Here is a 15,735-nt window from a genome sequence, read left to right as displayed (position 1 = left end):
CAATTTGCAACCATGGAAGATCAACAACCATTGTTAAGCAAATATTATATCAATAAATTAATTAATTAACATTTCGATGGGGATTTAGGGTATGGACTTAAAAAAAGACACATTATCTATGATCAATGAAAGTAAGTTAGAGAAAAGTAGTGTTTATTCATTAATTGAGTGGAAAGTTAAGTAAATTCACTTGGCATGTATGTAAATAAAGGAAAATGTAAAAAAATTCCCAATGCCCCCATTGAAGGAAAATCGGAAAATAATCAAGAAAACCCTCTAGTAAATTTTACATTTTTACAAATTTTGTTGAATCACAATCCCGTATAATATCTATTTACTCTCGACATTCAATCTTATTTTTTCCATTTTTTTCAATATGAATATTTTTTGAATTTTGCGCTGACAAGCTTCTTTGTGTGATCTTGTGAATCGAACTGTGTCTAATAACTTGAATTCTGATTCAATTCGACAGTAACTTATGGTTCCAAATCCATTTTTGGAGCACATGTTACAATTGCATCTTCCACGGTGAGGAAGATCCTATCTTCCCCTATCATCTCATGAAACTTTGATGCATGGAGCTTGTCAACCACAACTGGCCCTGGATTTGCCAAAACAAGCTGCAAAAAGAATGTATTATGATGCATGAACAATAGTACTTAGTTTAATGTATGGCACGTATGATGTATGATGTATGATGCATGAACAGTAGTATTGAGTTAAAGTATGCATGGCATGGATGATGCAAAAAGAATGTATAATTCATGGACAATAGTACTTGGCTTAATGTATGGCATGTATGATTCATGAACAATAGTACTTAGTTTAATGTATGCCATGCATGATGTATGATACATGAACAATAGTACTCAGTTTAATGTATGGCATGTCTGATGCATGAACGATAGTACTTAGTAAAAAGCATGTATGGCATGGATGCCATTACAAATATTTTGAGTTTAATCTTGATCTATGTTACCTTAACATCTCTCTTCTCAAGGCTTCTGAGTAACTCTTCCATGGCATGTATGCCACTAGTGTCAATGTCAGTAACGGCTGAAAAAGAATGTATAAAGTAAGTGACAGTTCGATGAACCCGGAAAACGAAAAATCGAAGACAGCTTACGTGACATTTCGACGATGAGATACTGGACTCCAGGTCGGGAACTTTCTTTTAGTTGTTCTTCTTCATCAGCCAGCCATCTCAAAATCCTGCAAAAAGTTTGCAGTTTGTCAATGTCTATACATCCTTTTTGTTACTTTATGTATGTGGAAAAGCTAACCTTTCTTTTACATAGTTGGAGTTGGAAAAGTAAATTGCAGAATCAACTCTAACAATGAGTATGCCAGGAACTTTCGTTGCAGCTGGATATTGAAGGATGTTTCTATAGACCGTAGTCCTCGGGATCTTTCCGAGAACCGCGGTTCGAGGTCTTGTAACTTGTAAGAGGATTTTCGCGAACGATATTGAGACCTGTTGCGACAACAACATGGATCATATAGGTGGATATGTGTGGCAAATCAATAAAAAAAACTTTAAGAATATGTCAACAGTCTACTTATGTTCCTCACCGCTATTAAAAGGCCGATCTCGACGGAAGAGAAAACGACGCCAAAGAAGGCTCCCATACAAGCAACAAAGTCGAACTTATCGATCTTCCATATTAGGGTCATTGCTTCAATGTCTACTAAGCTAATCACCGCAGATATAATGATGGAAGCAAGTATTGCATTTGGAGTGTACTTGAATAATGGAGTTATGAGTTCCAATGTTAGTAGCACGACAGAGGACATCACGATATTAGATGCCGCAGTATTGCATCCAGCCATGTAGTTTACTGCCGAGCGAGAGAAGGATCCTGCACAAGCATGTAGATGATTGATATTGGAACATTTATTTGATTATATAAATCGGAAAGAGGTGATGAATCGTGACGGATATGACTTTCTGTTTTCTTACCTGTGGCCACGTAACAAGATGTCATCGAACCGACGACATTCATTGTTCCCAATGCTACCATTTCCTTGTTTCCATCCAACTGGTAGTCCTTCATGGAAGCAAATGTTCTTCCAATTGCCACAGCTTCCTAAAAGATGAAAGACACGGCTATTACGATCTAATCTCCTTAAGTAAAATCGAGGAAAAAGGGGGCTGGATTTGCATACCGTCAATGCAATCATACCAGCTAAAACACCTATTCTGAAACCTTTGGCAAGATATTCTCCAGAGAAAAATATTTCATTCAAAGATGATGGGTTGATTCCCCTCCTAATATGTTTCACCTGAAGATAAACATTGTGAAAATGAATCTTCATTACTTTTGCAACAAGCCAAGGCTCGTAAATAAATCGAAAAGAAGAAAGGATTATGCATACAATCTGAACACCATGCTTGTCAGCTCGTGTGATGTACACGAAAAAGGTGGAAAGGACAACCGAAATCAACGGAGCAATTGCCGGCACCCAAAATAGTTTCTTCTTCTTTTTCCCCTGCTCAGTTTCATACAGCGTCATGATTACATGAAGAAAGCTTTCTACATATACGATGAACGAAAAAATTACGAACTACGATCTTACAATGTATTTTGCGACCAAGAGGAAGGCCAGGAAGGACATTCCTATTAGTATAGTTTCCCAATTCCACTGTAAAACAAAGTTTCCATTACGATTACCCGAATTCAAACATGTTCAATGCCTCAAAAGTATGATAGTAATCACTTACACCATGATGTGCTGCACTCCAAGCTGAGCGCATAACGGAGACAATATCAGTTTTCTTCGTAAACTTTTTTATGCCGAGCAGACCCTTAAGTTGTTGAAGGGCAATGGTGATAGCAGCACCAGCCATGAAGCCAACAATGGCAGCATGAGATAGGAAGTCTATCAAGAATCCTAGCCTGAAATTGATCACACCAACCATTCAGCATATACAATCTAAACCCGGATTTTCACCATAATGATGAAACATTCAAAGGATAGAGCAAAACAGGTACTTGATAAGTCATAAGGCATTGGCTATATTACCTGAAAAATCCAAGTGTGAATTGAGTGATACCAGCAAAGAATGTAGCTGTGAATGCAAGGCGTAGGTAGTCCACCGGATTTTCAGATGGGTCGATCTCATTCTGCAGGAGAGTACCAAGCAAGAGAGACACCACAGCCACCGGTCCAATAGCGATATCCCGTGAGCTTCCCATGAATGCATAAATAAGAGGTGGAACAAAGCTACTATCTGCAATGCAATCCGAAAATCAGTATGATTCCCTCCCACTCCACCATGGAAATACAATCTTAATAAGTAGAAAGAAGGTTACACAATCCATATTGGGGGTCGAGATTGGCAAGCTTTGCGTATCCAATGTCCTGATGTAAATTACAGTATATTAGAAACAAAAAGAAGAAGAAAAATGGAAAATTCAACTACATTAACTCGCAGACAGGGATACCTGTGGTATGCAAAGACTTGCAATGGTAAGTCCAGCAATCAAGTCACCTTTGAATTTAGAAAGGCTATAGTTCCTTCCCCATTCAAAAATAGGAAACAGTGCTTGGAAGACTAGCACAAGCTTTCTCGACCTCGGTTGATCCTTAAACTGGCGTAAAGGATCATCGGCGAAGAAAGTTTCCTTCACGGTGCCTGCAATTTCTTTCAGCAGATTTTGCTTAGGGGGTACCCCCACCTTGTGAACATATGGCAAATTCTCCGAGTTGTGACGTGATGAAGCAGCACTGATGTTATCCATATCCTTGTAGCCAAGCTCATCAGCGACTCGGTGACTCATTCCGTCTAGAGATTAGTTTATGACCTACATGTTTTGAAGTAGTTATTCATAAGAAGACCTGTAAAGAAAACACTAGCAGCCTAGTACATAACAGTTCAATTTTAATCATATTGAACTTAAGGAACATAAATGCATGTAAGTAAACATACTAACATAAAAAGGTCTAATTTGATCAATGCAGCTAATTGATGACCATAGAAGGGGAGAGATGCTATTTATAAGAGTTCAAGGAGCCATATTTTCTGAACTGTTTAATGTCAAAAAGGAGACTTTTTCATGCAAGAAAATGAATCTAGCTCTCATCTATTCTACATTCATAAACTTTGACAAGTTGAATATAACAGTTGTTTTGGTAGTACTTGAAAGGGGATCATCCATGTTGAATCATTAATTATATTTGCATAATCAACATAAACCATATCATTTGTTTAGTGTTGACTTTGTGAGTTGGTGCTTCACTGGTTAAGGCCTATAAAAGTCAAATAGCCAACTTACCCCTAATTTCTTCCGCTACAACAAGGCTTTTACATCATAGTAGGGGATATCTAATTTCAGATTTTGATAAGCAAAAAGAATATTGACACAAAATATATATTCAAGAAAGTCCATGTATAATAGTTAAGAATAATAGTGTCCTACACAACAGATTGGTAATGTCATCAAACAGGTAGAAAGAACACAACAATCTGCCCATGTTTTAATCAACAAATAGTTATAGACCCTTAACAAGTTTGGTAGCTTTTGTATTCTCTTGACAAGTTCATAGTAGCTTAAGGGTAATATCATCAAACAGGTAAAAAACTGAAAGTGAGTTTCGATTAAGCTTTTCTAAAAGAATCATAAAACAAATATTTTATTTCATTCATTAATCCTATGAACTCTGAAGCATGAACACAAATGAAACCTATATACAACCCCACATTCTCAAATAAAGGGATAAAAGAAAAAGTCACTCAAATTAAAAGATTGTTCTTTTCAGTATTGAAAAAAATATATATAACTTTATATGACCACCATCCATAGTGAAATCATCATGCCAAGTTGTCAAAAGAAAAAAAAGGAAAGAAAGCATTTGTATGAGTTGCAAAGTCAAAGAACAAAATTCTGACAATGAAAGAGTGCCAAGGAATTTTACTTACAATTCACGAAGCTTGCATTCATCATCATCATCATTATATATATATTAATGTCTCAACATGAGGAATTGAAGATTAAACCATGTCCAGATTCATTGAATCTGAGACAAACACAGAGAGATAAATTTGAACTTTTTTTCCTTAAACAGAGAAATCTTTATATAAACTGCTGCACCACTTCATGAACTTTTATTTAAGGAATTACAAACAAAAAAAGGTTGAAAAATTAGAGAGAAAAAAGTAGAGAAAGCATGCAAAATTACAAATGCAATAAATAATATAAATAAATATTTTTAACATTTTTTAAAATTAATTAATAAAATGACGATGTTTTTAATGCTTTTATGAAGATTGCTTGAGTCGTAAGGATGTTCTTAAACATGTAGGCATTCTTATAAATTTTTTATTTTTATTTTTATTACATATTAATCATTTTCTTTATATTTCGTCCAATTTTCCATCGATAAATATAAATATTGAATTTCTAATTAATTATAAAATGTAGAAAACTAAAATAATTATATGGTGGATTTTTTTCTTATCGATAATTCACTTGTGATTTTAGTTAGGTTAAATTTTGATTTGGTCCTCTATTGTGTTCAAATTTAAAATATATATATTTTTTAATTTGACATATTTTGTTCATCATTATTAATTTAAATAGTTAATAATTTTAATTATTTTGATTAAAATATTAACATGAAATTTTATTTAAAAACATCATTTTATTTTAATTAAAGTAATTAAAAAATTAACTATTTGCATTATAAAAATAAAGGACTAAATTATACTAAATTAAAATATAAAAATTAAATTGAGTATAATAGAAAATAGAAAAACAGAATTTAACCATTCAATTACCAAATTAACTCATGAAATAATGTGGATAAAAAACTAAAAACCTTTTGTGAATCCCAATGATGAAGGTGTACCCAACATTAATTAAATTAAATCCTACCTATAATTTACAAATATTTTATTTCTTTTCAAACAGCTGTTCACTGGTTAAGAATGTAGTACATTCTAAAACCCCATTTATATCAACTTAGCAAATAGGTTCATGTTCACGTTTGAATATTTTTTTGGAAATAGTTATTCATTTAAAGTCTACTCTATTAATGATAGTGAAAAATAAAGAGATAATAAACTTCACAGGTAGATCAACATTAGCTCTTAAACTTGACAATTAAATTTACTTTGATACATGTATCTTTCTTTGATTCACTTTTAATACTTGAACTTGACAATTAGATCTATTTTGATATTTAAACTTGAAAATTCTAAAAGTTTGATGATGTGATGCTCTAAGTTTGAGAAATAAAAAATAAATGATGATGTGGTACAATCTCAAAGTATTATATTCAATATTTTAATAATCGAACCGATGGTTGAACATGTTAGACCACTAATTCTCGATTTAACCAGTTCAACCGTCAAGCTAATAATAAATAAATAAATAAATAATCATAAAAATCTAAAAATGTAAAAAAGAAAAATATAGAACCAATTTTACTTAAATGTCACAAAAAGTAAAACAACAAAAAAGAGATTAAAATTACATAATGCGTAAATGTTTATGGTTAAGACTAAACGACATAATTCATAAATATTGAAAGTTAAAGTTACTATTATGTTAATTTAAAAGCTATTATCATTAGTCAACTAGTAACCAGAAAAGACAAAATTGAATAGTTAGATGACTATTTTGTAACTATCATAGTTGGATGATAAAAATATATATTAATAGTTAAGTGACTACTAATATATTTTACCCCAATATTATGTAATTATGTATAATAAAATTATTAAAATTCATTTATAAATCTTTCATTTTATTAAAAAATGAAGAATGATGTTATTAGTTATTAATATAAATGTTTAAAGAAACAAAAAAATAAATAGTAGATGGCACCAATGGAAAAGAAATGTATGGCTTCTGAAAGTGGTGTGCGTTGTTCTCCTTTGAAAAGCTAGCTATAGAATAGAAACATTGCTTTGTTTCATCCACGAAAAGTGTATTTTTCCTTTTGTCTTGATGTAATGCTAGCCTCTCAAATACACCCATTTTATTGAATTCTATATAAAAAGTTTAGATTGAAAATATGTGGAATATGCCATGATATATATATATATATATAGACGATTTGACGATTAGTGCGGTAGATCAGTATCCATCGACAAGAAGAAGAACATATCTTAGATCCAAATTGATCTAATGATTAGTGTTAAAGATCAGAGAAAAACAATGTTTGAATTTTAGTTTGTAGATATGTAACGTCTAAAGTTGCTTTATGAATAAAAATTAAATTGTAGAAAAGAAGAGGAAAGAGAATTTTCAATTGGTGCATAGAGTACGAATATAGAAAGCCATATATAATCAATTTTAACAGTTTGGTGACTTGAATGAAAACTTTTGAATAATTTAGTGACCAAATTGTAACATTTTTAGTTAAGTAACCAAAATAAAAATTTAACCATAATTTAATGATCAATGGTGTAGTTTATCCTAATCTGAAATATAGAAGTTAAAGAGTTGCAACTTAATGATGTAGCTTTACCATGCTCCTGAAATCTTGTTCATCAATCAATTTTTATTCAAATTCGAAAAATCAATCTAACTAATATGAATCTATAGAGGTGAATTTAATTTTTTTTAAGGTCAACATAATAATATAAATTATTGGAGGGATCAAAATAATAATTTTATGCTAAAAATTTTAAATTTACTTATTAACCTAGGTACTAGAAATGGAATTGTACCATTTTAATAAAGGAAACAGGTCCCTCCTTGCACTTTTAAGTTCACCCATGACCTAATTTGATTTCCTTATAAAAAAGAAGTTAGTTTAACTTAACCTAGACCTAATTGCCTTAAGTGTTAATCTTCTAATGACCCATTTAAAGAAAATCTAATTGGAAAATTTGAATGATCCAAATATGAAATAGTAAGATCTTTAAAATTTCGAATTTGAAATGATAAATACCAAAATTGATTCATACATTAAGTAATTCAAAAAATTTTAAAACCCGATTTAACCTAACTAAAAACTAACTCGACGTAGTCTAAATGATGTTCATAAGTTTTTTCACCACCAAAAATGTTAATTCAAGTCGAATAACTTATTAAATTAATATAAATAAATATTTTATAATGCTTAAAACATGATTTGGCTCCTAAAATTTACTATTTTTCACACTTTAGTAATTAATTTTTATTTGCCCATATTGGTATTTTAAGTTACATTCCATTAATTGCTTTAGTTTCAATTATGTTAAATAATCGATTGACTTGTGGCCCGATTAGAATGTACTAAGTAGAATGCAACACCTGACGTAATTTTTTCAAAATTATAAAAGAATAAAAAATTAAACATTTTAGAAAATTACCACCTTTGACCATTGTTAGTTTAGTGAATATTAATTTAATTTTTATATTTTTAAAATTGTAAGAAAATCTTAAATTATATATTGTTTATTTTTTGCAAAAATATTTTTAAAATATTAAATTTTAATATATATTAAATTTTTAAATTCTTTTGAATTTTCTTAATTTAATTTCCTTTCAACTAATTGAATTTTTATTAATGTTTGTAACTTTTAAACTATGGTAATTTTCTAGAGTTTATATACACTAATTTTTGACATTTTCTCATGGTTTCTAATAATTAAAATTTTCAATTCATTAAATTTTTATTTTGATTATTTGAGTTTTTCTAAAACTTAATTAAAATTTTCATTATTTTTATTTTTAAAATTATATCGATATATTTTACAATTTTCAAAATCGTATTTTAAAAGATTAAATTTTAAAATTTACTAAACAAGTCCCGAGAATTTGAGGATGGAATGGAATTAAATGTTTGAAATTTAAAATTTTTAAAAATTTAAATTTGATTTATTTTCAAATTTAAACTTTTAAAAACAAAACTTAAATTTTTAAAAGTTAAGGAACTTTTGGAAACTTAAATTTGATTTTTTTCATTTTAATTTTTTTAAAAAACTTAAATATTTTAAAGTTAAGATTTTTTTTGGAGAAACTTTACTCAAGGGAATGTTTGAGTTGTGTCTTTCTATAACAGCCTAATTTTCAGTGGTTAACAGTGGTTCGAAACCATTAAATCCGAAGAGTGAGTTTGAAATTTTTATTATTTAGTGTTAATTAGAAAATTATGAATTTAGGAAGGTTTATGAATTAGTGATTTGTGCTTTAGAAATATTTATTAAATTATTTGGTTTTGAAACCGAGGTATCGAGACCTCAATTTTATAAACTGAACTGTAAATATTTTTATAAGTATTTACATAGTATCATTGAGTTAGTATTAAAGTTTCGTTAGGAAATTTTAACATTTGGATAGTTAACTAATTAAAAAGGACTAAATTGAAAAAAAGGTGCAAAACTTACTAAAATGATTAAATGGTTCAAGTATTAAATGAGAGAGGACTTAAAAGGAAAATTATCCCAAAGAAGATATCTGAAACGGCACAAGGGTAGAAGAAATAAACAAAATTAGGTTGAACTAAGGCCAAAATGGTAATTTGGTTAAAATTAAAAATAAAACAAGTGACTAAATTGAATTCTAGACATTTATGCTTCTAATTTTCAGTCCGAAAATGCCATTCAAGGTCCTCTAAGCTGGTTTTTCATATTTTTTCATCATTTGAGTTCAATTCTTGCTCTTTTCTTATAATTTTTGTGTTTTTAAGACTTTTACAATTAGGTCTAACTATTTAATTTATTGTTTTTTATTCTATGGGTAATTTTGAAAGTTATCATTGATGATTTATGGATGTTTATGATTAATTAACATGGATTTTAGTTTTAATTTTGTTATATGATGATTTTATTCAATAGAAATTGATTTTAGGACTAAATTGTGAAAAAGATTAAATCTTAGGGTTTGTATTAAATTTTGTTTATCAAAGGCTATGTCATAGCTTATAATAGTTAGATAAAGTGTTAATTGAGAAAAATTAGCTCATTTGATGAGTTAATTGATGAGGGACTAAATTGTAAAAATTGTAAAAGTTAGGGTAATTGTGTAATTTAGAAACTTGAAGGGAATAAATTGTGAAGTGGACTGAAATTGAAATATATGCTAATGAATGAAAAATGTTACATTCTAGATCAAGAGCTCATAGATTAATGAGAAAAAGGGAAATTAGTCGACCAGTCCCTAAACTACTACCAATTTTACAATCCAACACAGGTAAGTTCGTAAGGTTAAACTGTAACATCCTGAAATAGGGCCTAGTCAGAATGGTGGTTTCGGGACCACAAATTCAACATCAAAATATTTACTTTATGATTATTATAAGGCCTAAAATATGAGTATATGCATGTGTTAAAGTTTCATGAAGAAATTATTTGAGTAAAGTGTTCAATTGGAAATTAGGGACTAAATTGAATAAATTGAAAAACTTGAATTCTAGAATAAATTTGTATAAAATTGCTTTGGGTTATGAATTAGAAGGCCTGGGAAAGTAGTTTGCCCAAATTCTAAGTTTTTGGACAAAAATGAGCTTGCATGGATGGAATTTTAAAGAAAGGGTTTAAGAGCATTTTGGTCATTTGGTATTTTAATGAAATAAAATGGGAAAAATGAACCAAAATCAGCCCATTCTCTTCCTTGTCCAGCCGAAACTTCAAGGGTTTCCATAGCTAGGGTTTTCAAGCTTTCCAAGCTCAATAGTAAGTGCTCCCAAGCCCCGTTTTTCATACTCTTTGTATTTTTGAAATCCCGGTAACTTGCTCTCTCCATTTCTACCCATATTTCATGTGTCGTAACCATTTTTTTTTTGAAAAAACGGGAATCGACTTGGATTTTTGGAAATGAAAACGAATACAGGAGTCGCCACCAATCTTTTTTGATGAGGTGTGATCGGATCACCTTAAATTAATCATTTTAATAAAAGTTAAGATTTACTAAAATGATAATTTTTGGTCTACGAAAATCAGAAAATGAGTTCGGGAGTCGGTTACGCACAAGGAAGGATTAGCACCCTCGATACGCCCAAAATTGGTACCTAGTTGATTAATTAGTGTCTTAGTGTCAAAAATTTGAAAACTTGAAAGAATTTAAAATACGATCCCTCATTGTAAAGAAAATGCTCAAATGTTAAAGACCTTTTCGTCTCACAATATAAAATGTCACATCCAGTAAGTTAGGACACGACATCTTGAATTTTCGAGAGCAAGCTTGCCTTTTATAAAAAATTCGTGTATTTCAAAAGGTTATTCAGTTAGTTAAGGTGAATGAGGAAAATCGAAACCCAAGAAGTTAGGCACGCTTCCTCAATTCTAACACTCGAATATTGCCTTTACTTGCAAAAATCTTATTTCGAGGTAACAAAATGCCATACCCGTAAGTTAGGCACAACACCTCGTATCTCCGAGAATAAGCATTTTCAAAACTCATGTCGCGATTTAAAAGAGTATTCCGTTATTTAGGTTAAAGGAGAAAATCAAACCCAGAAGTTAGGGCACGATTGTCTCGAATTACCAAATACTAAATATTACTTTTATGAAAGAATTATTATTGGGTTGATATAATGATAATAATAATAATATTAAAGTAAAGTAAATAATAATACTATATATAAAATATATATATGTATATAATAGAAATACACACTACTATATAATAATAATAATAATAAATATAGAAATACAAAAGCAAATATAATAAAAATATTAAATTAAAGTAATAAAAAACAATACTATATATAAATAGATATATACATAAAATATACACTAATATATAATAATAATAGTAATAGCAAAAATAATGAAAATATGAGTAATATTAATAATATATTAGAATACAAAAGTAAAGTAATAACAATAGGGTGATAATAATAATAATAATACAAACAATAATAAATATATATATATATATAATAATAGTAGTCGTAAATAAAAATAATAGAAGTAACAATAATGATAGTAATAATATAAATAAATATGGAGAGGGCATATATAATATAATAATAATATAAATAATAATATATACACGAAAATAATAATAATAATATAAATAATAGTAAAATAATAAAATAAAATAAAATAAAACAAAGCTCTCAACTCTCTTTCTCCTCTTTTCTAAATCCGCCATTGGTCCGACTTTACTTGATCACGGACCTCACGGTCAGTGCTTGCCATCACCAGACATCGGCAATGACGGACCTCAAAAAACCTTTTCAGTAATGAAAATATGGGTAAGCTTTACTTTTATTTTTACTTTCAGATAAAAACAAAATAAAATTGAAAGGAAAACAATAAACAAACAAAGAACTTAAGATGAGAAGAGACAAAAGAAACCTCTTTTGCTTTGATCTTTGATTAATCTCCAAACACTAGTATTTCCCAAAAACAAAAACCCCCTTTCTAACATAGTCTTGAATGGCTTTTATAGCCAAATTTTACAAATAAATTTTTTGTAGGCAAATGGAGTGGTTGGGGTGGTTTAGTGAAGTGGTTTAGTAGGGTGGTTGGGGTGGTTTAGTGGAGTGGTTTAGTGGAGTGGTTAGAGTGGTTGGAGTAGTTTAGTGGAGTGGTTGGAGTGGTTTAGTGGAGTAAAGATATTTGGATTTTATTTCTTTTATTTTTTTTTTATTTTGAGTATTGGGCTTAGGTTTGGGTAGGTGCATTTAGGTTTTGGCTTTGGAAGTTGTTGGGTTTTGGGCTAGGTTTAATTTGGGTTTGGTTTTATTGGGCCCCAGGCAAAATTTGGGCCATACAGCTGCCCCTCTTTGCTTGTTGTTGTGTATCAAGAACAGAGCAAAGACTATAAAAGGACCAATTTTGCCCGAGCTCGCCGAGTCTTGAGTTCTTGATCTGCTTCTTCGATTTGTTCCCCATAAACACAAGGATGCCAAATCTGTTGTTTTCAACTTGTTCCCTATAAACATAGGGATGCCAAATCTGCTGTTTTCAACTTGTTCCTTATAAGCACAGGGATGCCATGCTGAAATCTTCGATCTGCTTCACTGTAAGCACAGGAATGTCAGATCTGCTATCTTTGATCTGTTCCCTATAAGCACAGGGATGCCAAATCTGCTATCTTCAACTTGTTCCCTATAAGCACAGGGATGCCATGCTGAAATCTTCGATCTACTTCACCGTAAGCACAGGAATGTGAGATCTGCTATCTTCGATCCGTTCCTATAAGCAGTGGATGCCAAATCATTGCTTTTCAACTTGTTCCCTATAAGAACAGGATGCCATGTGAAATCTTCGATCCGCTTCAATCGTAAGCACGGTGAATGTCGATTGCTATCTTCGATCCGTTCCCTATAAGCACGGGATGCCAAATCGCTATTTTCAACTTGTTCCCTATAAGCACAGGATGCCATGTTTGAAATCTTCGATCTGCTTCACTGTAAGCACAGGAATGTCAGATCTACTATCTTCGATCTGTTCCCTATAAGCACAGGGATGCCAAATATGTTGTTTTCAACTTGTTCCCTATAAGCACAGGGATGCCATGCTGAAATCTTCGATCTGCTTCACTGTAAGCATAGGAATGTCAGATCTGCTATCTTCGATCTGTTCCCTATAAGCACAAGGATGCCAAATATGCTGTTTTCAACTTGTTCCCTATAAGCACAGGGATGCCATGCTAAAATCTTCGATCTGCTTCACCAGTAAGCACGTGAATGTCGATCCGCTATCTTCGATCCGTTCCTATAAGCACGGATGCCAAATCATTGCTTTCAACTTGTTCCCTATAAGCATGTGGATGCCATGCTGAAATCTTTGATCCGCTTCATCGTAGTAGCATGTGAATGTCGATCCGCTATCTTCGATCCGTTCCTATAAGCACGGATGCCAAATCATTGCTTTTCAACTTGTTCCCTATAAGCACAGGATGCCATGTGAAATCTTTGATCCGCTTCATCCGTAAGCACAGAATGTCGATCCGCTATCTTCGATCCGTTCCCTATAAGCACGGGATGCCAAATCATTGCTTTCAACTTGTTCCCTATAAGCAGTGGATGCCATGTGAAATCTTTGATCCGCTTCACCGTAAGCACAGAATGTCGATCTATTATCTTCGATCTATTCCCTATAAGCACGTGGATGCCAAATCGCTATTTTCAACTTGTTCCCTATAAGCACGTGGATGCCATGTGAAATCTTCGATCCGCTTCAATCGTAAGCAGTGAATGTCGATGTATTATCTTCTATCTATTCCCTATAAGCAGGGATACCAAATCGCTATTTTCAACTTGTTCCCTATAAGCACGTGGATGCCATGTGAAATCTTCGATCCGCTTCATCAGAAGTTACAGAATGTCGATCTACTATCTTCGATCTGTTCCCTATAAACACAGGGATGCCAAATCTGCAATCTTCGATCTACTCTCCGCCGCTATAGAGATGCCAAATTATCTTTGATTTACTTCAACGTAAACACGTGAAAGCCAAATCAGCTATGTCTTCGATTTGCTCCTTGTAAGCACAAGGATGGCAAACCATCTTGGATCTGCTTCAGTATAAACATTTGAAGGTTGGATCTGCTATGTGTCTACCCTCCATCGAAGTGGAGATGCCAGACTTCAATTTGTTCTCTGACAATACAGAGATGCCAAATCATCTTAGATTTCCTTTAACATAAGCAGGTGAAAGCCAAATCAGCTATGTCTTTGATTTGCTCCTTGTAAGCACAAGGATGCCAAACCATCTTGGATCTACTTCAGTATAAACTTCTGAATGTTGGATTTACTATGTGTCTGCCTTCCGTCGAAGTGGAGATGCTAGACTTCGATTTGTTCTCTAACAATACAGAGATGCCAAATCATCTTAGATTTGCTTCAACGTAAACACGTGGAAGCTAAATCAGCTATGTCTTCAATCTGTTCTCCGCCTGATACAGAGATGCCAAATCATCTTGGATATCTTCAGCTTGTTGCCCCACTGCTTAGGGGGTTAAGACTTGTGAATTCACCGATTCTCATCAAGATCGTCCTCCGAGGAACATGATCTCAAAATCGCTTTCATGTATCCATGCTTATGCCAAATAATTAGGATGCTATGATTGAAATGAATCAAATGCTCCTAACTAAATGTGATGCTTTATGTCAAATAATTAGGATGTTATGAAATGAATCAAATGCTCCTAACTAGATGTGCTATTGTAGAAATGTCATGAGCTTTTTTAAAAAGGCTTAAGGTATCATCGTTCGTTGTTCATTAGGACATTATCACGACGATTATGTCGGCATCTTGTTCTACCGGTATTCTTGATGTAAAAGTCAAAGAAACAATCACATTTTGCTCAAGAAGCTTGCCTCATTGTAATTTCGAGTCCCTTTCATGCACCTTTTGGGACATAAAGTTTGTGCCTCCTACGCAATTTCAGAGGAATAACATTTGGTTTCTTCCATCCATTTCACCGCAACTCAAAGGAATAGGATTTGTATCATCTTCAATCGCCTTCGATCTGTTACACTATTCCCGGTGTAAAGACCGATGTATATGAATGCAGAGTATCATTTTCTTTTCTCGAGAATGACCCCTTTTACACTTAGGTTGACATTGCTCGTCATTTGTCGAGGTTGTATCACCGACGAAATGTCTTGTCTTTTGGTTCAACCAACAAAGAGTCCAAAGAGATAATATTTCCAACCCTTAGGCTTTATGAGTTCTAAACAATAGTCCTGCTTTCGTGTTCTTGTATTATTTAGAAACTTCCGAGTAATATGTAAAACTTCTTTGTGAAAGTGTTATTAGTCCATTAATCGTTATTTCAATGCAAAATGCTTGAAAAGATCAAAACAATGAATAAGAAGAAAATTGATTAGAGCATAACTCGA

General features: G+C 31.9%; 1 protein-coding gene across 1 annotated transcript; it reads right to left on the bottom strand.

Annotated features, from left to right (window-relative positions):
• Window positions 1-476: 476 nt before the first annotated feature.
• On the bottom strand, window positions 477-3,782 carry LOC108462378 (sulfate transporter 1.2-like). Its single transcript, XM_017762330.1, has 13 exons — window positions 3,447-3,782; window positions 3,315-3,363; window positions 3,025-3,232; window positions 2,723-2,897; window positions 2,578-2,643; window positions 2,377-2,490; window positions 2,167-2,283; window positions 1,961-2,087; window positions 1,573-1,859; window positions 1,284-1,474; window positions 1,127-1,212; window positions 980-1,056; window positions 477-620 (listed from the first exon to the last, which is right to left on the bottom strand). Exons 1-13 carry the CDS (start codon window positions 3,780-3,782, stop codon window positions 477-479), a joined length of 1,977 nt encoding a protein of 658 aa, XP_017617819.1.
• Window positions 3,783-15,735: the final 11,953 nt, after the last annotated feature.

The sequence above is a fragment of the Gossypium arboreum genome, chromosome 13 (genome assembly GCF_025698485.1).
Source record: "Gossypium arboreum isolate Shixiya-1 chromosome 13, ASM2569848v2, whole genome shotgun sequence".
Lineage (NCBI taxonomy): Eukaryota > Viridiplantae > Streptophyta > Magnoliopsida > Malvales > Malvaceae > Gossypium > Gossypium arboreum.
This window is presented reverse-complemented; position numbering and strand designations above follow the sequence as displayed.

What these genes read in the sequence shown, in the direction of transcription:
- LOC108462378 (XM_017762330.1), bottom strand. Translation starts at nt 3,782, where the DNA reads ATGAGTCACCGAGTCGCTGATGAGCTTGGCTACAAGGATATGGATAAC. An exon ending in CTGGTATGATTGCATTGACG is followed by an intron (nt 2,088 to 2,166) that starts GTATGCAAATCC and finishes TTCATCTTTTAG; the next exon opens with GAAGCTGTGGCAATTGGAAG. An exon ending in TCCAACTATGTAAAAGAAAG is followed by an intron (nt 1,213 to 1,283) that starts GTTAGCTTTTCC and finishes AACTTTTTGCAG; the next exon opens with GATTTTGAGATGGCTGGCTG.